The 25,850-nt window shown below is 48.9% G+C and overlaps 1 protein-coding gene across 1 annotated transcript in view; it reads left to right on the top strand.

Moving 5' to 3' along the window:
- The window catches only part of LOC144485964 (POU domain, class 2, transcription factor 2-like), a 160,195-nt gene that overhangs the window by 13,531 nt on the left and 120,814 nt on the right, over window positions 1-25,850 (top strand). Inside the window, exons 2-4 of the mRNA XM_078204038.1 lie at window positions 19,262-19,327; window positions 22,241-22,275; window positions 25,159-25,221. Of these exons, the coding sequence (XP_078060164.1) occupies window positions 19,270-19,327; window positions 22,241-22,275; window positions 25,159-25,221 (156 nt within the window). The 5' untranslated portion in view covers window positions 19,262-19,269. The remainder of the gene's footprint in view (window positions 1-19,261; window positions 19,328-22,240; window positions 22,276-25,158; window positions 25,222-25,850) is intronic.

The raw sequence follows: 25,850 nt of genomic DNA, 5'->3' as shown, positions 1-25,850 counted from the left end.
TAGGATATTAGTATGTAGATAGGCTGGAAAATTGGGCGGGGATCCTGGATTCAGGATTCAATCCTGGACCGGGGAGCGGCGTGGGCTTGGAGGGCCGAAGGGCCTGTTCCTGTGCTGTATTGTTCTTTGTTCTTTGTTGTTTGTGCTTTATGTTCTATCTCTGTAACCTCCTCCAGCGCCTACATCCTCTCTATCTCTGTAACCTCCTCCAGCCCCTACACCCTTCCTATCTCTGTAACTTCCTCCAGCCTCACAACCCTCCCGATTACTGTAACCTCCTCCAGCCCCAACACCCCTCCCTAGCTCTGTATCCTCCTCCAGCCCCTACAATACTCCCTATCTCTGGAAACTCCTTCAGCCCCTACAACCTTCTCTATCTCTGTAATCACCTCCAGTCCCGAAAACCCTCCCTATCTCTGTAACCTCCTCCAATCTTGACAACCGTCCCTATCTCTGTAACCTCCTCCAGTCCAACTACCCTCTGAGAATGCTGCACTCCTCCAATTCCAACCTCTCAAGCATCTCCCGATTCCTATCTTTCACCATTTGTGGCCTTGCCTTCAGCTGCCTGGTGTCCAGAGTTCTGGCATTTCCTCCTTCAATCTCTCTGCCGTTCATCCTCCTTTTTTGATTAAGGCTGTACTTAAAGCTTGTCTGTTTGTCTTTGCTCTGCATAAGTACAATTTTGTTAGGGTGAAGTATGTGCACTGTGTTTGACTGTGAAACAGGCTTGAAGGGCCAAATGGCCTACTCCTACTTCTAGTTTCTATGTTGTTGCTGCACTAAGAAATGGAATGTGAAATGCACTGTAATTATGGAACTGAGCGTGTTGCCTCTACAAGCCTGGCTCTTTGTTGGGTGTGTTAGAGTGAGTTGTGGGCTTTGTGTGTCTCTCTCTGGGTGCTCACTCAATGCCTCTAGCTGTTCCCTCATGAGTCAGCTGCTGAATATGCAAATACCCAGAGAAGATGCAAATAGTTTGCCAACGGTAGTAGTGTGGCTGTGAGTTCACAGTGCTGAGGAAACAAGGCCACATCCAATCCACAGCCCCATCCTCAACACCTCAGCAAAGCTCCCAGGGTGTCTAACTGATCCCTCCCTTTGACATCAGATCACCCTCTCCCTCCCTCGACTCTGGGATAGCTCTCGTTCTCTGTTTCTCTCTCTGTCTATTCTCTGTCTCTCTCTCTCTCTGTCTCTCTCTCTCTCTCTCTTTCTCTCTCTCTCTATCCTTTCACTCTGAGGATACCCAATTCTCGTTGCACATTCCCCTCTCCTAGTTTCTGGCCATTCAGAGAGTAATCTGCCTTTCCATTTTTGCTACCTCACATTTGCTACCTCCAGCTGCCAGTTTTTTGTCCACCCAGTTAACCTGTCTATTTTCCCTTTGCTAATCCTCTGAATCCTCATGATAATTTACCTTCCTATCTATCTTGATGTAATTGGCAAATTTAGCTGCCAAACATTCGCTCCCTTCAGATCATTCATATAGACTGAAGTTGAGGCCCAGCACCTCCTCCCTGTGGCACTCCCCTAGCTATGGCCTGCTGACACAAGAAACACCCATTTTTCTCCATTTGCTGCTTCCTGTCAGCTAACCAATCTGTCAACCTCAATATCATGGCCAGAACTTTCCGCTCTTCAAGCTGGTGAAACCTTCTGGTCCCGCCAATGGCACACTCCCACCATGAGGTGTGACTGGCAGAGCCATCTCAAAGGGCTGAGGTGGCTCCTCCTGCCCTGGAATTCGATGTTCCATTGTTCCCTGCCTTCGTACTCTATCCTCCTTTGCAATAAAGGCCAACTCTCCACTTGCCTTCCTAGTCGCTTGCTGTGCCCACATACTCACTTTTTTCCAAATCATTGCGGGCAGCACAGTGGCACAGTGGCTAGCAATGCTGCCTCACAGTGCCAGGGATCCATGTTCGATTCCCGGCTTGGGTGACTATCTGTGTGGAGTTTGCATGTTCTCCCTGAGTCTGTGTGGGTTTCTCCGGGTGCTCCAGTTTCCTCCCAATGTCCAAAGATGTGCTGGTTTGGTGGACTGGTCATTTACATAGAACATAGAAACCCTACAGTGCAGAAAGAGGCCATTTGGCCCATCGAGTCTGCTCCGACCACAGTCCCACCCAGGCCCTACCCCCTTATCCCCACATATTTACCCGCTAATCCCTCTAACCTACGCATCTAAGGACACTAAGGGGCAATTTTAGCATGGCCAATCAACTTAACCTGCACATCTTTGGACTGTGGGAGGAAACCGAAGCACTCGGAGGAAACCCACGCAGACACGAGGAGAATGTGCAAACTCCACACAGACAGTGACCCAAGCCGGGAATCGAACCCAGGTCCCTGGAGCTGTGAAGCAGCAGTGCTAACCACTGTGCTACCGTGCCGCCCTATTTATATGCACATTTGGAAGAAAATGGACTAGTTAGTGACAGGCAGCATAGTTTTATACGGGGATTGTCATGTCTCACCAAATTGATTGAGTTTTTTGAAGAGGTGACAGATAATTGATGAGGGAAGGGCTATGGATGTAGTTTATATGGACTTTAATAAGGCGTTTGACAAGGTCCCACAATGCAGACTTGTATAAAAACTAAAATCACATGGGATTTGGGGTGGGCTGGCTAGATGGATACAGAACTGGCTTGGTTATAGAAGACAGAGAGTAGTGGTGGAAGAGTGTTTCTCAGAATGGAGATCTGTAGCTGGTGGTGTTCCGCAGGGATCAGTGCTGGGAGCTCTGCTGTTTGTACTATATATAAACGATCGAGAGGAAAATGTGGATGGTCTGGTTAATAAGTTTACGGATGACATGAAAATTGGTCAAGTTGCTGACAGTGCCGGGGGTTGTCAGAGGATATGACAAGATACAGATAGATTGGAAACTTGGGCACAGAAATGGCTGAAGGAGTTTAATCCAGACAAATGTGAGGTGATGCATTTTGGAGGATCACATTTAGGTGTGAATTATGCTGTAAATGGCAGAACCTTTAGGAATATTAACATACAGAGGGATCTGGGCGTGCAGGGCCACAGTTCCCTAAAAGTGGCAACACAGGTAGCCAAGGTGATTATGAAAGCATATGGCATGCTTGCCTTCATCAGCTGGAGCGTTGAGCACAAGAGTTGGGACATTATGTTGCAGCTATATAAAACCTTGGTTAGGCCGTATTTGGAGCATTCTGTGCAGTTCTGGTCATTACACTACCAAAAGGATGTGAAAACTTTAGAGAGAGTGCAAAGAAGGTTCACCAGGATGTTGCCTGGTCTCGAGGGTGTTGGCTAAGAGGAGAGGTTGAATAAACTAAGATTGTTTTCACTGGAAAGACGGACGCTGAGGGGAGACCTGATAGAGGTCTACAAAATTATGAGAGGCATAGACAGGATAGATAGTCAGAGACTTTTTCCTGGAGTGGAAGTATCAATTACAAGATGGCACAGGTTCAAGGTGAGAGGGAGAAAATTTAAGGGAGATGTGCGGGTGAAGTTTTTCACACAGAGAGTGGTGGGTGCTTGGAACGCGCTCCCAGAGGAGGTGGTGGAAGCAGGCACATTAGCATCATTTAATAGGCATCTGAATGGGTACATGAATAGGGACGGAATAGACGGATACAGACCAAATAATGGCAGAAGGCTTTTTTTAGTTTAGTTAGGGGATCATGATCTACACAGCCTTGGATGGCCGAAGGGCCTGTTCCTGTTCAGTACTTTTTTTTCTTTTTCTTTATAAAATTGTCCCTTAGAGTCCAAAGATGTGTATGTTAGGTGGATTGGCCATGGTAAATTGCCCCTTCATGTCGTAAGACGTGTTGGTTCGGGTAGACTAGTGGGGTAAATGCATGAGTTTATGGAGTTAGGGTGGTGTGTGTCACTGGGTAAGATGCTCTTTCGGAGAGTCGGTGTAGACCCGATGGGCCGAATGGCCTCCTTCTGCACTGTCACTATTCTGTGTACAATGCCTCTGTGTCCTGCCGAATTCTGCAGTCTCTTTCTGCTTATTTAATATTCTGCCTTTATATTCTCCCTGTTGAAGTGGAGACATTTTCCCACAATACACTCCACCTGCCCACACACTTATCCCTGTCTATATCCCCTTTGTACCTTCCACAGAACTCCTCTCACATATGCCAGTCTCAGCACATGCAGTGTCAGTCTCAGGACAGTCAGTTTCAGGTCAGTGTCAGTTCCTGCACAGACAGTGTCAGTTTCAGTACAGTCAGTGTCAGTTTCAGTACAGTCAGTGTCAGTTGCAGCACAGATAGTGGAGACCATAAGACATAGGAGCAGAATTAGGCCACTCGGCCCATCGAGTCTGCTCCACCATTCAATCATGGCTGATATTTTTCTCATCCTCATTCTCCTGCCTTTTCCTCATAACCCCTGATCCCCTTATTAATCAAGAACCTATCTATCTCTGTCTTAAAGACACTCAATGGCCTGGCTTCCACAGCTTTCTGCGGCAAAGAGTTCCACAGATTCACCACTCTCTGGCTGAAGAAATTCCTCCTCATCTCTGTTTTAAAGGATCATCCCTTCAAGCTGATGTTGTACCCTCTGGTTCTAGTTTTTCCTACAAGTGGAAACATCCTCTCCACATCCATTCTATCCAGGCCTTGCAGTAACCTGTAAGTTTCAATAATCCCCCAGATCATCCTTTTAAAATCTAGTGAGCACAGACCCAGAGTTCTCAACCTTTCCTCATACGACAAGCTCTTCATTCCAGGGATCATTCTTGTGACCCTCATCAGAACCCTTTCCATGGCCAGTACATCCTTCCTTAGATACGGGGCCCAAAACTGCTCACAATACTCCAAATGGGGTCTGACCAGAGCCTCATACAGCCTCAGAAGTACATCCCTGCTCTTGTATTCTAACCCTCTCGACGTGAATGTTAACATTGCATTTGCCTTCCTAACTGCCGACTGAACCTGCACGTTAACCTTAAGAGAATCTTGAACAAGGACTCCCAAGTCCCTTTGTGTTTCTGATTTCCTAAGCATTTCCCCATTTAGAAAATAGTCTATGCCTCCATTCCTCCTTCCAAAGTGCATAACCTCACACTTTTCCACATTGTATTCCATCTGCCACTTCTTTGCTCACTCTCCTAACCTGTCGAAGTCCTTCTGCAGCCCCCCTGCTTCCTCAATACTACCTGTCCCTCTATATATCTTTGTATCATCTGCAAACTTAGCAACAGTGCCTTCAATTCCTTCTTCCAAATTGTTAATGTATATTGTGAAAAGTTGTGGACCCAGCGCTGACCCCTGAGGCACACCACTAGTCACCAGCTGCAATCCTGAAAAAGACCCCTTTATCCCCACTCTCTGCCTTCTGCCAGTCAGCCAATCCTCTATCCATGCCAGGATCTTACCCTTAATACCATGGGCTCTTAACTTATTTAACAGTCTCCTATGCGGCACCTTGTCAAAGGCCTTGTGGAAATCTAAATAAATCACATCCACTGGTTCTCCTTTATCTAACTTCCTTGTTACCTCCTCAAAGAACTCCAACAGATTTTTCAGACATGACCTCCCCTTGACGAAGCCGTGTTGACTCAGTCCTATTTAATCATGCACTTCCAAGTACCCTGCGATCTCATCTTTAATCATGGACCCTAAAATCTTGCCAATGACTGAAGTCAGGCTAACCGACCTATAATTTCCCGTCTGCTGCCTCCCTCCCTTCTTAAACAGCGGTGTTACATTATCTACATTCCAGTCCTCTGGGATCCTCCCTACTGTAAGAGTTTTAACAACACCAGGTTAAAGTCCAACAGGTTTATTTGGTAGCAAATACCATTAGCTTTCGGAGCGCTGCTCCTTCGTCAGATGGAGTGGAAATGTGCTCTCAAACAGGGCACAGAGACACAAAAATCAAGTTACAGAATACTGATTAGAATGCGAATCCCTACAACCAGCCAGATTTTAAAGATACAGACAATGTGGGTGGAGGGAGCATTAAGCACAGGTTAAAGAGATGTGTATTGTCTCCAGACAGGACAGCCTGCAAGTCCAGGAGGCAAGCTGTGGGGGTTACTGATAATGTGACATAAACCCAACATCCGGGTTTAGGCCGTCCTCATGTGTGCGGAACTTGGCTATCAGTTTCTGCTCAGCGACTCTGCGCTGTCGTGTGTCGTAAGGTAACAAGGAAGTTAGATAAAGGAGAACCAGTGGATGTGATTTATTTAGATTTCCACAAGGCCTTTGACAAGGTGCCGCATAGGAGACTGTTAAATAAGTTAAGATCAGAGGCTGAATGCCCGTGACTGCTGAAGTGCTCCCCCACACGAAGAGAACAGTCTTGCCTGGTGATTGTCGAGCGGTGTTCATTCATCCATTGTCGTAGCATCTGCATAGTTTCCCCAATGTACCATGCCTCGGGACATCCGGGAAACGATGTCCTGAGGCATGGTACATTGGGGAAACCATGCAGATGCTACGACAACGGATGAATGAACACCGCTCGACAATCACCAGGCAAGACTGTTCTCTTCCTGTGGTGGAGCACTTCAGCAGTCACGGGCATTCAGCCTCTGATCTTCAGGTAAGCGTTCTCCAAGGCGGCCTTCACGACACACGACAGCGCAGAGTCGCTGAGCAGAAACTGATAGTCAAGTTCCGCACACATGAGGACGGCCTGAACCGGGATGTTGGATTTATGTCACATTATCAGTAACCCCCACAGCTTGCCTCCTGGACTTGCAGGCTGTCCTGTCTGGAGACAATACACATCTCTTTAACCTGTGCTTAATGCTCCCTCCACCCACATTGTCTGTATCTTTAAGATCTGGCTGGCTGTAGGGATTCGCATTCTAATCAGTATTCTGTAACTTGATTTTTGTGTCTCTGTGCCCTGTTTGAGAGCACATTTCCACTCCATCTGACGAAGAAGCAGCGCTCCGAAAGCTAATGGTATTTGCTACCAAATAAACCTGTTGGACTTTAACCTAGTGTTGTTAAAACTCTTACTGTATTCACCCCAGTCCAACGCCGGCATCTCCACATCACCCTCCCTACCTCCAGTGATTGCTGAAAGATCACCACCATTGCCTCCATTTCCTCAGCTATCTCTTTTAGAACCCTGGGGTGTAGTCCATCCGGTCCAGGTCATTTATCCACCTTCAGACCTTTCAGTTTCCTCAGAACCTTAGTGATGACCACTACACTCACCTGTGCCCCCTGATTCTCCTGGAGCTCTGGTATCTCACTGGTGTCTTCCACCGTGATGACTGATGCAAAGTAACTATTCAGTTCATCTGCCATTTCTTTGTTACCTATTATTACTTCTCCAGCCTCATTTTCCAGTGGTCCAATGTCTATTTTTGCCTCTCTCTTACCTTTTGTATATTGAAAAAGCTCTTCCTATCTTCTTTCATATTACTAGCTAGCTTGCAGTCATATTTCATCTTCTCCCCCCTTATTGCTTTTTTAGTTGTCCCCTGCTCGCCTTTAAAGGCTTCCCAATCCTCTGGCTTCCCACTAATCCTTGCCACTTTGTATGCTTTTTCTTTTGCTTTTATGCTGTCCATGACTTCCCTCGTCAGCCGTGGATGCCTCATCCTCCCCTTAGCATGTTTCCTCGTCCCTGGGATGAATTTCTGTTGTGCCTCCTGAGTAACCCCCAAAAACTCCTGCCATTGCTGTTCCACAGTCTTCCCTGCTAGGTTCCCTTTCCAATCAACTCTGGCCAGTTGCCTTTATTTAATTGTAATACCGTTACATCTGATTCCAGCTCCTCCCTCTCAAACGTAAGGGTAAATTCTATCATATTGTGGTCACTGCTCCCTCTAAGGATTCCTTCGCCTTAGGTTCCCTAATCAAGTCTGTCTCATTACAAATCCAGAATTGCCTGTTCCCGAGTAGATTCTGTCACAAGTGGCTCCAAAAAAATTTCTCTTAGACATTCCACTTATTCCTATTCATGGGATCCACTACAAACCTGATTTTCCCAATCCACCTGCATATTCAAGTCCACCATGATTATTATAATATTGCCTTTGTTATGTACCTTTCCTATCTTCTGATTTATTTTCTGCCCGAGTGTCAGTTTCAGCACAGACAGTGTCAGTTCCTGCACAGAGAGTGTCAGCTCCTGCACCGACAGTGCGAGTTCCTGCTCAGACAGTGTCAGTTCCTGCACAGTGTCAGTTCCTGCACAGACAGTGTCAGTTCCTGCACAGACAGTGTCAGTTCCTGCTCAGACAGTGTCAGTTCCTGCTCAGACAGTGTCAGTTCCTGCACAGTGTCAGTTTCTGCACAGACAGTGTCAGTTCCTGCTCAGACAGTGTCAGTTCCTGCACAGACAGTGTCAGTTCCTGCACAGACAGTGCCAGTTTCTGCACAGACAGTGTCAGTTCCTGCACAGACAGTGTCAGTTTCCTCACAGACAGTGCCAGTTTCTGCACAGACAGTGTCAGTTCCTGCACAGTGTCAGTTCCTGCTCAGACAGTGTCAGTTCCTGCTCAGACAGTGTCAGTTCCTGCACAGACAGTGTCAGTTCCTGCACAGACAGTGCCAGTTTCTGCACAGACAGTGCCAGTTTCTGCACAGACAGTGCCAGTTTCTGCACAGACAGTGCCAGTTTCTGCACAGACAGTGCCAGTTTCTGCACAGACAGTGTCAGTTCCTGCACAGACAGTGTCAGTTCCTGCACAGACAGTGCCAGTTTCTGCACAGACAGTGCCAGTTTCTGCACAGACAGTGCCAGTTTCTGCACAGACAGTGCCAGTTTCTGCACAGACAGTGTCAGTTTCTGCACAGACAGTGTCAGTTCCTGCACAGACAGTGTCAGTTCCTGCACAGACAGTGCCAGTTTCTGCACAGACAGTGTCAGTTCCTGCACAGACAGTGTCAGTTCCTGCACAGACAGTGCCAGTTCCTGCACAGACAGTGTCAGTTGCTGCACAGACAGTGCCAGTTTCTGCACAGACAGTGTCAGTTCCTGCACAGACAGTGTCAGTTGCTGCACAGACAGTGTCAGTTCCTGCACAGTGTCAGTTTCTGCACAGACAGTGTCAGTTCCTGCACAGACAGTGTCAGTTCCTGCACAGACAGTGCCAGTTTCTGCACAGACAGTGTCAGTTCCTGCACAGACAGTGTCAGTTCCTGCACAGACAGTGCCAGTTCCTGCACAGACAGTGTCAGTTGCTGCACAGACAGTGCCAGTTTCTGCACAGACAGTGTCAGTTCCTGCACAGACAGTGTCAGTTGCTGCACAGACAGTGTCAGTTCCTGCACAGTGTCAGTTTCTGCACAGCCAGTGTCAGTTCCTGCACAGACAGTGTCAGTTCCTGCACAGACAGTGCCAGTTTCTGCACAGACAGTGCCAGTTTCTGCACAGACAGTGCCAATTTCTGCACAGACAGTGCGGGTTTCTGCACAGACAGTGTCAGTTTCTGCACAGACGGCGCCAGTTCCTGCACAGACAGTGTCAGTTTCAGCACAGACAGTGTCAGTTTCTGCACAGCGTCAGTTCCTGCACAGACAGTGCCAGTTCCTGCACAGACAGTGTCAGTTTCAGCACAGACAGTGTCAGTTTCAGCACAGACAGTGTCAGGTTCTGCACAGACAGTGTCAGTTTCTGCACAGACAGTGCCAGTTCCTGCACAGACAGTGTCAGTTCCTGCACAGACAGTGCCAGTTCCTGCACAGACAGTGTCAGTTTCAGCACAGACAGTGTCAGTTTCAGCACAGACAGTGTCAGGTTCTGCACAGACAGTGTCAGTTTCTGCACAGACAGTGTCAGTTCCTGCACAGACAGTGTCTGTTCCTGCACAGTGTCTGTTCCTGCACACACAGTGTCAGGTTCAGCTCAGACAGTGTCAGTTTCTGCACAGACAGTGCCAGTTCCTGCACAGCTAGTGTCAGTTTCAGCACAGACAGTGCCAGTTTCTGCACAGACAGTGTCAGTTCCAGCACAGACAGTGTCAGTTCCAGCACAGACAGTGTCAGTTCCAGCACAGACAGTGCCAGTTTCTGCATAGACAGTGCCAGTTTCTGCACAGTGTCAGTTCCTGCACAGACAGTGCCAGTTTCTGCATAGACAGTGTGAGTTCCTGCACAGACAGTGCCAGCTTCTGCACAGACAGTGTCAGTTCCTGCACAGACAGTGCCAGTTTCTGCACAGACAGTGTCAGTTCCTGCACAGACAGTGCCAGTTTCTGCATAGACAGTGCCAGTTTCTGCACAGTGTCAGTTCCTGCACAGACAGTGTGAGTTCCTGCACAGACAGTGCCAGCTTCTGCACAGACAGTGTCAGTTCCTGCACAGACAGTGCCAGTTCCTGCACAGACAGTGCCAGTTTCTGCACAGACAGTGTCAGATTCTCCATAGACAGTGTCAGTTCCTGCGCAGACAGTGTCAGTTCCTGCACAGACAGTGCCAGCTTCTGCACAGACAGTGTCAGTTTCTGCATAGACAGTGCCAGTTCCTGCGCAGACAGTGTCAGTTCCTGCACAGACAGTGTCAGTTCCTGCACAGACGGTGCCAGTTTCTGCACAGACAGTGTCAGTTCCTGCACAGACAGTGCCAGTTCCTGCACAGACAGTGCCAGTTCCTGCACAGACAGTGCCAGTTTCTGCACAGACAGTGCCAGTTCCTGCACAGACAGTGTGAGTTCCTGCACAGACAGTGTCAGTTTCTGCACAGACAGTGTCAGTTTCTGAACAGACAGTGTCAGTTTCTGAACAGACAGTGTGAGTTCCTGCACAGACAGTGTCAGTTCCTGCACAGACAGTGTCAGTTTCTGCACAGACAGTGTCAGTTTCTGAACAGACAGTGTGAGTTCCTGCACAGACAGTGTCAGTTTCTGCACAGACAGTGTCAGTTTCTGCACAGACAGTGCGAGTTCCTGCACATACAGTGCCAGTTCCTGCACAGACAGTGTCAGTTCCTGCACAGACAGTGCCAGTTTCTGCACAGACAGTGTCAGTTTCTGCACAGACAGTGTCAGTTTCAGCACAGACAGTGTCAGTTCCTGCACAGACAGTACCAGTTCCTGCACAGACAGTACCAGTTCCTGCACAGACAGTGCCAGTTCCTGCACAGACAGTGCCAGTTTCTGCACATACAGTGTCAGTTCCTGCACAGCCAGTGTCAGTTCCTGCACAGACAGTGTCAGTTTCCTCACAGACAGTGCCAGTTTCTGCACAGACAGTGTCAGTTCCTGCACAGACAGTGTCAGTTTCAGCACAGACAGTGTCAGTTTCAGCACAGACAGTGTCAGTTCCTGCACAGACAGTGTCAGTTTCTGCACAGACAGTGTCAGTTCCTGCACAGACAGTGTCTGTTCCTGCACAGTGTCTGTTCCTGCACACACAGTGTCAGGTTCAGCTCAGACAGTGTCAGTTTCTGCACAGACAGTGCCAGTTCCTGCACAGCTAGTGTCAGTTTCAGCACAGACAGTGCCAGTTTCTGCACAGACAGTGTCAGTTCCAGCACAGACAGTGTCAGTTCCAGCACAGACAGTGTCAGTTCCAGCACAGACAGTGCCAGTTTCTGCATAGACAGTGCCAGTTTCTGCACAGTGTCAGTTCCTGCACAGACAGTGCCAGTTTCTGCATAGACAGTGTGAGTTCCTGCACAGACAGTGCCAGCTTCTGCACAGACAGTGTCAGTTCCTGCACAGACAGTGCCAGTTTCTGCACAGACAGTGTCAGTTCCTGCACAGACAGTGCCAGTTTCTGCATAGACAGTGCCAGTTTCTGCACAGTGTCAGTTCCTGCACAGACAGTGTGAGTTCCTGCACAGACAGTGCCAGCTTCTGCACAGACAGTGTCAGTTCCTGCACAGACAGTGCCAGTTCCTGCACAGACAGTGCCAGTTTCTGCACAGACAGTGTCAGATTCTCCATAGACAGTGTCAGTTCCTGCGCAGACAGTGTCAGTTCCTGCACAGACAGTGCCAGCTTCTGCACAGACAGTGTCAGTTTCTGCATAGACAGTGCCAGTTCCTGCGCAGACAGTGTCAGTTCCTGCACAGACAGTGTCAGTTCCTGCACAGACGGTGCCAGTTTCTGCACAGACAGTGTCAGTTCCTGCACAGACAGTGCCAGTTCCTGCACAGACAGTGCCAGTTCCTGCACAGACAGTGCCAGTTTCTGCACAGACAGTGCCAGTTCCTGCACAGACAGTGTGAGTTCCTGCACAGACAGTGTCAGTTTCTGCACAGACAGTGTCAGTTTCTGAACAGACAGTGTCAGTTTCTGAACAGACAGTGTGAGTTCCTGCACAGACAGTGTCAGTTCCTGCACAGACAGTGTCAGTTTCTGCACAGACAGTGTCAGTTTCTGAACAGACAGTGTGAGTTCCTGCACAGACAGTGTCAGTTTCTGCACAGACAGTGTCAGTTTCTGCACAGACAGTGCGAGTTCCTGCACATACAGTGCCAGTTCCTGCACAGACAGTGTCAGTTCCTGCACAGACAGTGCCAGTTTCTGCACAGACAGTGTCAGTTTCTGCACAGACAGTGTCAGTTTCAGCACAGACAGTGTCAGTTCCTGCACAGACAGTACCAGTTCCTGCACAGACAGTACCAGTTCCTGCACAGACAGTGCCAGTTCCTGCACAGACAGTGCCAGTTTCTGCATAGACAGTGTCAGTTCCTGCACAGACAGTGTCAGTTCCTGCACAGACAGTACCAGTTCCTGCACAGACAGTGCCAGTTCCTGCACAGACAGTGCCAGTTTCTGCACATACAGTGTCAGTTCCTGCACAGCCAGTGTCAGTTCCTGCACAGACAGTGTCAGTTTCCTCACAGACAGTGCCAGTTTCTGCACAGACAGTGTCAGTTTCTGCACAGACAGTGTCAGTTCCTGCACAGACAGTGTCAGTTCCTGCACAGACGGTGTCACTTCCTGTACAGACAGTGTCACTTCCTGTATAGACAGTGTCAGTTTCTGCACAGACAGTGCCAGTTCCTGCCAGACAGTGCCAGTTCCTGCACAGACAGTGCCAGTTCCTGCACAGACAGTGTCAGTTCCTGCACAGACAGTGTCAGTTCCTGCACAGACAGTGCCAGTTCCTGCACAGACAGTGCCAGTTCCTGCACAGACAGTGTCAGTTCCTGCACAGACAGTGACAGTTCCTGCACAGACGGCGCCAGTTCCTGCACAGACAGTGTCAGTTTCCTCACAGACAGTGACAGTTCCTGCACAGACGGCGCCAGTTCCTGCACAGACAGTGTCAGTTTCCTCACAGACAGTGCCAGTTTCTGCACAGACAGTGTCAGTTTCTGCACAGACAGTGTGAGTTCCTGCACAGACAGTGTCAGTTTCTGCACAGACAGTGTCAGTTTCTGCACAGACAGTGTCAGTTCCTGCACAGACAGTGTGAGTTCCTGCACAGACAGTGTCAGTTCCTGCACAGACAGTGCCAGTTTCTGCACAGACAGTGTCAGTTCCTGCACAGACAGTGTCAGTTCCTGCACAGACAGTGCCAGTTTCTGCACAGACAGTGTCAGTTCCTGCACAGACAGTGTCAGTTCCTGCACAGACAGTGTCAGTTCCTGCACAGACAGTGCCAGTTTCTGCACAGACAGTGTCAGTTCCTGCACAGACAGTGCGAGTTCCTGCACAGACAGTGTCACTTCCTGTACAGACAGTGTCACTTCCTGTATAGACAGTGTCAGTTTCTGCACAGACAGTGCCAGTTTCTGCCAGACAGTGCCAGTTCCTGCACAGACAGTGCGAGTTCCTGCACAGACAGTGTCACTTCCTGTATAGACAGTGCCAGTTTCTGCACAGACAGTGCCAGTTCCTGCACAGACAGTGCCAGTTCCTGCACAGACAATGACAGTTCCTGCACAGACAGTGTCAGTTTCTGCACAGACAGTGACAGTTCCTGCACAGACAGTGACAGTTCCTGCACAGACAATGACAGTTCCTGCACAGACAGTGACAGTTCCTGCACAGACAGTGACAGTTCCTGCACAGACAGTGACAGTTCCTGCACAGACAATGACAGTTCCTGCACAGACAGTGTCAGTTCCTGCACAGACAGTGTCAGTTCCTGCACAGACAGTGTCAGTTCCTGCACAGACAGTGTCAGTTCCTGCACAGACAGTGTGAGTTCCTGCACAGACAGTGTCAGTTTCTGCACAGACAGTGCCAGTTTCTGCACAGACAGTGTCACTTCCTGCACAGACAGTGTCAGTGTCTGCACAGACAGTGTGAGTTCCTGCACAGACAGTGCCAGTTTCTGCACAGACAGTGTCACTTCCTGCACAGACAGTGTCAGTGTCTGCACAGACAGTGTCACTTCCTGCACAGACAGTGTCAGTTCCTGCACAGACAGTGCGAGTTCCTGCACAGACAGTGCCAGTTCCTGCACAGACAGTGTCTGTTCCTGTACAGACAGTGCCAGTTCCTGTACAGACAGTGACAGTTCCTGCACAGACAGTGCCAGTTTCTGCACAGACAGTGTCTGTTCCTGTACAGACAGTGCCAGTTCCTGTACAGACAGTGACAGTTCATGCACAGACAGTGCCAGTTCCTGCACAGACAGTGTCTGTTCCTGTACAGACAGTGACAGTTCCTGCACAGACAGTGCCAGTTCCTGCACAGACAGTGTCTGTTCCTGTACAGACAGTGTCTGTTCCTGTACAGACAGTGCCAGTTCCTGTACAGACAGTGCCAGTTCCTGCACAGACAGTGCCAGTTCCTGCACAGACAGTGTCTGTTCCTGTACAGACAGTGCCAGTTCCTGTACAGACAGTGACAGTTCCTGCACAGACAGTGTCAGTTCCTGCACAGACAGTGTCAGTTCCTGCACAGACAGTGTCAGTTCCTGCACAGACAGTGTCAGTTCCTGCACAGACAGTGTCAGTTCCTGCACAGTGTCAGTTTCAGCACAGTGTGGATTGGAGCTCCTCACACAGAGAAGCAAATGGCCAGGCTCCATTCTCGGGCTCGATTCACTATTGTTGCTAACTGTTGCTTCCCATCCAGACCCCTGTCTCCTTTCAGCATTATCTAGAGGGCTAAGGCTGTGGAAGGAGCCACTAGTGGCTCTGAATCTCAATTCTCCGTCACTATGATGGGGAAGGCGAGATGGAACAACAACAGAAAGAGAGAGTGATGAAACAGCTTAAGAGTGGAGGACATGCAGGATTCACGTTCAAATGTGTGAGTGTTTTGCATTGGGGTTGGGTGGGTGTTGCGGGGGTTGGGAGGGGATCAATGGCTGATGACCTGGGCTTGTTGATGCTCATGATCATTGGCAAGTGCAGGAAACCCAGGGTTTGGCATAGTTTTACTTCCTTCCTCCCCCTCATTCTCAGCGACTAAGCACAAAGCTGCCGCCACCACCTATTTTCCACATGAAACAAGTAAGACATCTCCCCACTGGCAACGACCCCAATGTGGCACTGCCTGTACTGAAACAGACAATGCCTGTGCTGAAACTGACACTGCCAGTGCAAAAACCTGCCCTAGCTGTACTGAAACTGACACACTGCCTGTGCCGAAACTGACACTGTCTGTGATGAAATTGACATTGACTGTTATGAAACTGACACTGACTGTGCTGAAACTGAAACTGTACTGAAACTGACACTGCCTGTGCTGAAACGACACTGCCTGTGCTGAAACTGATACTGACTGTACTGGAACTGACACTGACTGCACTGGAACTGACACTGACTGTGCTGAAACTGATACTGACTGTACTGAAACTGACACCGACTGTACTGAAACTGACACTGCCTGTGCCGAAACTGACACTGCCTGTACTGAAACAAACAATGCCTGTGCTGAAACTGACACTGCCAGTGCAAAAACCTGCCCTAGCTGTACTGAAACTGACATACTGCCTGTGCCGAAACTGACACACTGACTGCGTGAAACTGACACTGTCTGTGCTGAAACTGATACTGACTGTACTGAAACTGACACCGACTGTACTGAAACAGACAATGCCTGTGCTGAAACTGACACTGCCTGTACTGAAACAGACAATGCCTGTGCTGAAACTGACACTGCCTGTACTGAAACAGACAATGCCTGTGCTGAAACTGACACTGCCTGTACTGAAACAGACAATGCCTGTGCTGAAACTGACACTGCCAGTGCAAAAACCTGCCCTAGCTGTACTGAAACTGACACACTGCCTGTGCCGAAACTGACACACTGACTGCGTGAAACTGACACTGTCTGTGCTGAAATTGACATTGACTGTTATGAAACTGACACTGACTGTGCTGAAACTGAAACTGTACTGAAACTGACACTGCCTGTGCTGAAACGACACTGCCTGTGCTGAAACTGATACTGACTGTACTGGAACTGACACTGACTGCACTGGAACTGACACTGACTGTGCTGAAACTGATACTGACTGTACTGGAACTGACACTGACTGTGCTGAAACTGATACTGACTGTACTGAAACTGACACCGACTGTACTGAAACTGACACCGACTGTACTGAAACTGACACTGACTGTGCTGAACCTGATACTGACTACTGAAGCTGAAACTGACTGTACTGGAACTGACACTGACTGTGCTGAAACTGACACTGACTGTACTGAAACTGATACTGACTGTACTGAAACTGAAACTGACTACTGAAACTGACTACTGAAACTTACACTCTGCTGAAACTGACACTGACTGTGCTGCAACTGACACTGACTACTGAAACTGACTGTACTGAAACCTACACTCTGCTGAAACTGACTGCTGAAACTGAAACTGACTGTACTGGAACTGACGCTGACTGTACTGAAACTGATACTGACTGTACTGAAACTGAAACTGACTGTACTGAAACTTACACTCTGCTGAAACTGACACTGACTGTGCTGAAACTGACACTGTTTGTGCAGAAAATGACACTGACTGTACTGAAACTGACTGTACTGGAACTGACACTGACTGTACTGAAACTGATACTGACTGTACTGAAACTGATACTGACTGTACTGAAACTGAAACTGACTGTACTGAAACTTACACTCTGCTGAAACTGACACTGACTGCTGAAACTGACACTGTTTGTGCAGAAACTGACACTGACTGTACTGAAACTGAAACTGACTGTACTGGAACTGACACTGACTGTACTGAAACTGATACTGACTGTACTGAAACTGATACTGACTACTGAAACTGAAACTGACTGTACTAGCACTGACACTGACTGTGCTGAAACTGACACTGACTGTACTGAAACTGATACTGACTGTACTGGAACTGACACTGACTGTACTGGAACTGACACGGACTGTACTGATACTTACACTCTGATGAAACTGACACTGACTGCAGAAACTGACACTGTCTGTGCAGAAACTGACACTGACTGTACTGAAACTGATACTGACTGTACTGAAACTTAAACTCTGATGAAACTGACACTGACTGTGCTGAAACTGACACTGACTGTACTGAAACTGATACTGACTACTGAAACTGATACTGACTGTGCTGAAACTGACACTGTGCAGAAACTGACACTGACTGTACTGAAACTGATACTGACTGTACTGAAACTGAAACTGACTACTGGAACTGACACTGACTGTACTGAAACTGATACTGACTGAACTGACACTGACTACTGGAACTGACACTGACTGTACTGAAACTGATACTGACTGTACTGAAACTGACTGTACTGGAACTGACACTGACTGTACTGAAACTGATACTGACTGTACTGGAACTGACACTGACTGTACTGAAACTTACATTCTGCTGAAACTGACACTCTCTGTGCTGAAACTGACACTGACTGCAGAAACACAAGTGGGTGGAGTGGGGGGGGGGGGGGGGGGGTGGCGCAGTGAATGCAATCATATGGCTGCGGACGGCTCCTGCCTTTCCTACTCTGTGTGTGGGACACCACCAGTCACCTACGCTGGGAGTGAATGTCACCACTAGGCCAAAGATGGAACCTGGGCCTTTCCTGCCTGTGGTTGGGTCTCCCTCAGTCCTCTACACCAGGAGTGAATGCGATCACTGGGCCTAGGATGGAGCCTGGTCCTTTCCTGCCCTGTGTGTGGGTCTCCATCAGTCCACTACACCAGGAATAACGCAATCATTAGGCTGAGAATGGAGCCTAGACCTTTCCAGCTCTATGTGCGAGACTCCAGTCCCCTAGACTGTGAGTGAATGTGATCACTAGGCTGTGGATGGAGCCTGGGCCTTTCCTGCTCTGTGTATGGGTCTTCATCTGTCCCGTAACGAGGAATAAATGTGATCAGTAGGCCAAGGGTGGGGCCTGGGCCTTTCCTGCGCTGTGTAGATCAAACTGCTCACTGTCTTCAATGTGCTGAGCTATTCGAGGAGCCAGGCCACACTCCTTTATGAAGATATGTTGTGCTGCTGCCTTTGTGGTTGAACAAAAATTGAGACACGGAGAGCGTGTGACATTCACATCAGTTATACAGCTTCACAAACAGCAACTACCTACTAGAATAACTTTGATTGAATTGGTGAAAGTTTAACAAGAAATGGGGGATGTGACAATGATCAGTGAGACCTGGATGTGTCAGAGTGACAGACTATCCAGTGCCTAACCCATTGAAAAGGGATCCCTGTCCATTGGGTTAATACACTCAATTCTGTTAGGTTAAACAGGGAGCTTTAATGGGCCTGGATCTGTGTTCAAACCCTCATGTTCTTGGTATACAGGAATAATCTGTCTCTTCTCCCACTTTGTCCTCCCTCTCTCAATCTCTTTCTATTCTGTTTGTCCCCTTTCTGACTCTCAAACTCACGTTCTTTCTGTCTCAATCATTCATTCTGTCCCTCTCTTGCTCTGTCACCGTCTCTCATTCTGTCTCTTCTCTCTATCTCGCTCTCTGTGTCTTTCACTCCCTGCCTCTCGCTGTCTCTTTTTCTCTCGATTGTCTCTCTGTACCTCTGTCACTCTGCCTCTCTGTCTCCGTCACTCTCTCTCTCTCTCTCTGTCACTCTGCCTCTGTCTTTGTCTCTCTCTGTCTGTCTCACTGTCTCCATCTCTGTCTCCGTCTCTCTCTGTCTCTGTCTGCGTCTCTCTCAGTCTCTCTCTCTCTGTCTTCGTCTCTCTTTGTCTGTCTCTCTGTCTCCATCTCTGTCTCCGTCTTCTTCTCTCTGTCTCTCTCCCTCTGTCACTCTGCCTCTCCCTGTCTCCATCTTTCTCTCTCTCTCTCTGTCTACATCGCTCTCTCTCTCTCTCTGCCTGTTTCCTCACTATCTCTCTGCCCCTCTATCTCTCGCACTGGTTTATTCTAAACTATTCTAAGTATCTTATTTTACTCTTTTGCAGAAATAAGAATGAACAAAGGGACAGAATGTGAGAATCCCAGTTTGGATTCAGAGCTGGAGTTGTCAGGTATTGTGGAATGGCTTTGTGGCTTGCTCCTCAGTGCCACCCTCTTCAATCTGCCCTCACCTCCCTCAATGATCCCAGATAGTTGTCTCCCTGTGTCTGTCTCTCTCTCTCTTTCTCCCAGCAGTATTGTGCCTCCCACATTAGTGACATTTCACCTTGTCCAGCTTTTGCAGGGTAGTGGCTGATCAAGCAGGTATCTGCCCCAGCAAATTTCCAGATTTATTTAAGAGCTGGCGATAGTGCAGTGTGGGATGTGGGGACATTCGTGACAAAATCCAACATGATGGCAATGTTAAGGTGGGAGTGATACTTTCTTGGCAGTGGTGGGGTAGGGCATGGCAGTGGGGGGGGGAGAGTTGAGGAGACCTGACCAGCTAATTTAGACGGGGAGCTTGATCCTGGTGAGGTGCAAAAGGACGCTTGACACTGTTTATCTGGGAGAGCTGAATCCACCTCTAACCCACCTTGAAATTCCTGGGAACAGAATTCCTGAACCTCACCCCAATGTCGAGGGTCTGATTTTTAACCACACGTTAAATCGAAGTTGTGTTGCTTGGACTCAGCCCTAGCACGCCCAATTCCCTCCACACCCTCCTTTATCACTGCATCAGTACTTCCTACTGTTTCCCTCCCCCACCAACTCACAGTGACCTCCCACTGAAATGTACCTAAACCATTGCCATTTCAGTCAGGAACTCGCTCCTGAACATAGTTTGGGAATGAGTAGTGACTAGCTAATATCAGAGGTGGGAGTGGTGGGGTGGGGCGGGGAAGGGGTGCGGGGTGGGAGGTGGGGAAAAAGTAGTGGGTCTTCTGGTGCAGTAGGTTAGTGACTCTGCCTCTGAGTCTGCAATTCTGGGTTCGGGACTTAATAGCCAGGGGAAGGTGCAGTCCATAACGCAGTCAGACGGGTTGAGAATCAACCTAGAAATCCTTCCATCAGGTGCCGATGGCAAACGGCAGAAATGAGAGAGATGATGGTCAGCCCTGGGATCGACAGGATGGTGGAGCCTCCACCATGGCTATCCAAACCTGCAGACCGTAATGTGCATGTTTCCATCGCAACTTGGGCTCTCCGGACGGGATTTACCACACAGACTGGCAGCAGAGACTTCTGGTCCCGCCGTTGTCAACGGGGTTTTCCGGTGAATCAACCCGCTTGCGGCGGCGACTGGAAGATCCCGCAAGCATCAACAGCCGGAAATTTCCGGCGCATCAGTGAACTCATCTGGAACTCCTTAACAGCACTGTGGGTGTACCTACGCCTGAGGGAGTGCTGCGGTTCTAAATGGTGACTCATCACTACCTTCTCCAGGGGCAATTAAGGATGGCAATAAATGCTGGGCCTTGGCAGTGATGCCCAGTAGGTTTTTAACCACACGTTAAATCTAAGTTGAGAATGAACAATATATCTACCCTTGTAACTGACACTTAACCCCAACCTTGACCCGTCAAATTAATGCAAAACCCCGAGACTGACCTTTCACACTGACTCCTAACCCCGACACTGACCTCCTAACCACAACACTGACCTTTCATAATGACCTCTAACCCCGACACTGACTCCTGATCCCAACACTGACCCTTCACAATGACCCCTAACCCCACACTGACCCCTAATTCTGACAGACCCGTAACCCCGACATTGACCCCTGACCCTGACCCCTAACCCCAACACTGACCCCCAACCCCGACACTGATCCTTGCTCCCAACACTGACTCTTCACACTGACCCCTAACTCTGACAGACCCCTAACACTGACATTGACCCCTGACCCTGACCCAACACTGACCCCTAACCCCAAAACTGACCCTTCACACTCACCCCTAACCCCGACACTGGCCGCTAACCCCGACACTGACCCCTAACCCCAACGCTGACCCCAAACCACAACAGTGACCCTTCACACTGACCCCTAACCCCAATACTGACTCCTAATCCCAACACTGACCCTAACCCCAAACCTGACCCTTACCCCAACACTGATCCTTCACACTGACCCCGTGATCACTCTTGCCATCTTATTGTGGGGGGAAGGGATTATAGGCAGAATGACCAGCGAGGGCCACACCTCTCACACCGCTTCTCATACACCTCCCACTGGTACAGAGTCAGAATGGCCCAGGCTGCATCCGGGCCTGTGCTGTATAACAATATCACCAGAGCGAGGGGTAGGAGTAGGCCATTCTGCCCGTCAGGCCTGTTCTGCCTCTCAATACAATCAGGGCTGATCTTAGAGATTCAATTCCATTTTCCCACCCAGTCCCTGTATCCCTTAATTCCGCCAAAGACCAAAAATCTTTCTTTCCCACTTCTTAAATGTCTTCAACAATTGAGCATCCCCAACCTCCTGTGGCCAAAAATTCCAAAGATTCCCCAACCCTCTGAGTGAAAGAATTTTTCCTCATTTCAATCTGAAGTGATTGGACCCCCTTATCTTCAGACTGTTTTGGATTCCCCGATCCGTGGACACAACCTCTTGGTGACCGCCCTGTGGAAGCCCCTTCAGAATTCATCAGCCCTGACCCTCTGACAGTGCGGCACTCCCTCAGTATTGACCCTCTGACAGTGCGGCTCTCCCTCAGTCCTGACCCTCTGACAGTTTGGCACTCCCTCAGCACTGACCCTCTGACAATGTAGAACTCTCTCAGTACTGACCCTCTGACAGTGCGGCACTCTCTCAGTACTGACCCTCTGACAGTGCGGCACTCCCTCAGTACTGACCCTCTGACAGTGCGGCACTCCCTCAGTACTGACCCTCTAACACTGCGACACTCCAGTTTGCTAGAGTGAAACGTATCTTTGCAATGACAGGGACTTGGGGTGTAGAATCCATTGCCTCTGTGTGTTATGAGTAAATTTGAGCTATGAATGTTCAGTAATAATCTTCTGTCTCTCTCTCTACATTCCAGACACTGAGAGAAATGGACCAGACACCAATCACCAGGTAGGCACTGCCGCCCGCCCACATTCAGGAAGGAAGCGAAGTGTCAGGGGCTGGGCTCGCGGGGGTAGTGCAGGGCCAACGAGCAAGATGATGGTCCGGAGGAGGGGGTAGATGGGGCGTAGGATAGTACTAGGGAGCAGGAAGGGATAGTGTGAGATAGGGCAGTATGTCAGGGAATGTGGAGGGGTGCATGGGAGGGTGGAGGGGTGGTTAACTGATTCTCTGTAAATCTTTAGCTCCTCACTGTCCATCTGTTGCATGGTGGCACGGTGGTTAGCACTGCTGCCTCACAGTGCCAGGGACCTTCATTTGATTCTGGCCTTGGGTGACTGTGTGGTGTTTGCATGTTCTCCCCGTGTCTGTGTGGGTTTCCTCTGGGTGCTCTGATTTCCTCCCACAGTCCAAACATGTGCACTTTAGGTGGATTGGCCATACTAAATTGCCCCTTAGTGCCCAAAGAACATAAGAACTCGGAGCAGGAGTAGGCCATCTAGCCCCTCGAACCTGCTCCACCATTCAATAAGATCATGGCTGATCTTTGCCTCTTAGTGTCCGAATGTGTGCAGATTAGGTGGATTGACCATGCTAAATTGCTCCTTAGCAATCAAACATGTGCAGGTTATGTGGCCTGGACATGGTAAGTGCGTGGGTTTACGGGGAGTGGGAGGAGAGGGGTGGATCTGGGTGAGATGCTCTGTCAGAGAGTTGGTGCAGTTTCGATCGGCCAAATAGCCTCCTTCTGCACTGTCAGGATTCTATGTTCTGTCACTGGCACTGTGAGGAGGAGGATGATTTGATTTGATTTAATTTGATTTGATTTATTATTGTCAAATCCATTAGTTGACAGTGAAAAGTATTGTTTCTTGCGTACTATACAGACAAAGCATACTGTTCATAGAGAAGGAAAGGAGAGGGTGCAGAATGTAGTGTTACTGTCGTAGCTAGGGTGCAGAGAAAGATCAACTTAATGCAAGATAGTTCCATTCAAAAGTCTGATTGCAGCAGCGAAGAAGCTGTTCTTGAGTCGGTTTGTACGTATCCTCAGACTTCTGTATCTCTTTCCCGATTGAAGTAGGTGGAAGAGAGAATGTCCGGGGTGCATGGGATCCTTAATTATGCTGCTGCTTTTCCGAGCCAGTGGGAAGTGTAGACGGAGTCAGTGGGTGGGAGGCTGGTTTGTGTGATGGACTGGGCTTCGGTCACGACCCTTTGTAGTTTCTTGCAGTCTTGGGCGGAGCAGGAGCCATAGCAAGCTGTGAAACAGCCAGAAAGAATGCTTTCTATGGTGCATCTGTAAAAGTTATTGAGAGTCATAGCAGATATGCCAAATTTCCTTCGTCTTCTGAGAAAGTAGAGGTGGTGGTGGGCTTTCTTAACTATAGCATCGGCATTGAGGGACCAAGACAGGTTGTTGGTGATCTGGACACCTAAAAATTTGAAACTCTTGACCATTTCTACTTCATCCCCATTATGTAGACAGGGGCATGTTCTCCACTACGCTTCCTGAAGTCGATGACTATATGCTTCATTTTTTGATATTGAGGGAGAGATTATTGTCATCGCACCAGATTCTCTATCTCATTCCTGTGCTCTGTCTCGTCGTTGTCTGAGATCTGACCCACTACGGTGATGTCATCAGCAACCTTGAAAATCGAGTTGGAGGGGAATTTGGCCGCACTGTCATAGGTGTATAAGGAGTATAGTAGGGGGCTGAGGACGCAGCCTTGTGGGGCACCGGTGTTGAGGATGATCGTGGAGGAGGTGTTGTTGCCTCTCCTTACTGATTGTGGTCTGTGAGTTAGGAAGTTCAGGATCCAGTCGCAGAGGGAGAAGCCGAGCCCCAGGCTACAGAGTTTGGAGATTAGTTTTGTGGGAATAATGGTGTTGAAGGCTGAGCTGTAGTCGATTAATAGGTGTCTTTATTATCTAGGTGTTCCGGGGTTGAGTGCAGGGCCAGGGAGATGGCATCTGCTGTGGACCTGTTGCGGCAGTAGGCAAACTGTAGTGGATCCAGGCAAAGTGCAAAGGGACTTGGGAGTCCTAGTCCAGGATTCTCTAAAGGTAAACTTGCAGGTTGAGTCCGTAATTAAGAAAGCAAATGTAATGTTGTCATTTATCTCAAGAGGCTTGGAATACAAAAGCAGGGATGTACTTCTGAGGCTTTATAAAGCACTGGTTAGGCCCCATTTGGAGTACTGTGAGCAATTTTGGGCCCCACACCTCAGGAAGGACATACTGGCACTGGAGCGGGTCCAGCGGAGATTCACACGGATGATCCCAGGAATGGTAGGCCTGACATACGATGAACGTCTGAGGATCGTGGGATTATATTCATTGGAGTTTAGGAGGTTGAGGGGAGATCTGATAGAAACTTACAAGATAATGAACGGCTTAGATAGGATGGACGTAGGGAAGTTGTTTCCATTAACAGGGGAGACTAGGACGCGGGGGCACAGCCTTAGAATAAAAGGGAGTCACTTTAGAACAGAGATGAGGAGAAATTTCTTCAGCCAGAGAGTGGTGGGTCTGTGGAATTCATTGCCACAGAGGGCTGTGGAGGCCGAGACGTTGAGCGTCTTCAAGACAGAAATTGATAAATTCTTGATTTCTCGAGGAATTAAGGGCTATGGGGAGAGAGCGGGTAAATGGAGTTGAAATCAACCATGATTGAATGGTGGAGTGGACTCGATGGGCCGAATGGCCTTACTTCCGCTCCTATGTCTTATGGTCTTAATCTGGGAGGCCGGAATTGATTCATGTCATGACTAACCTTTCGAAGCATTTCATAATGATGGAGGTCAGAACCACCGGACGAGAGTCATTAAGTCACAATGCCTGGATTATTCACAGGAGATTAACTCAATTTGTCTGTTTGTCTTTCAGACGCACTCAAATAAAGTCCCATCATTTTCAACATCACCTGCTCCTTCCAATTTCAGTACCAAGGTGAGTATCACTGAAACAAATGCCTCGCAGGTGATTGACAATGGCAACCATGCAATCGCACACAGACTGCACAGACTCCGCCTCCAGGAACAGGCCCAAACACTACCAGATTCAGCGGATCAGATTGTCAAATTCTGTTAACCCAGGCCAGTCTCACACCACATCGTCTCATCCACAGCGAATGTTAGTGATCCATACAAAACACAACCAGGGTTAGTACTGAAAACCCCAAGGACAGGTACAGCACGGGATTAGATACAGAGTTAAAGCTCCCGCTACACTATCCCTATCAAACACTCCAAGGACCGGTACAGCATGGGGTTAGAATCATAGAATCCCTACAGTGCAGAAGGACTCCATTCGGCCCATTGAGTCTGCACTGACCACAAACCCACCCAGGCCCTATTCCCATAGCCCCACATATTTACCCTGCTAATCCCCTGACACTAGTGTCAATTTAGCATGGCCAATCAACCTAACTGGCACATCTTTGGACTGTGGGAAGAAGCCAGAGCACCCGGAGGAAACACACACAGGCACAGGGAGAACGTGCAAATTCCACACAGACTGACCTGAGGCTGGAATTGAACCCAATCCCTGGCGCTGTGAGGCAGCAGTTCTAACCACTG

The sequence above is a fragment of the Mustelus asterias genome, unplaced genomic scaffold, assembly GCF_964213995.1.
Source record: "Mustelus asterias unplaced genomic scaffold, sMusAst1.hap1.1 HAP1_SCAFFOLD_255, whole genome shotgun sequence".
Lineage (NCBI taxonomy): Eukaryota > Metazoa > Chordata > Chondrichthyes > Carcharhiniformes > Triakidae > Mustelus > Mustelus asterias.
This window is presented reverse-complemented; position numbering and strand designations above follow the sequence as displayed.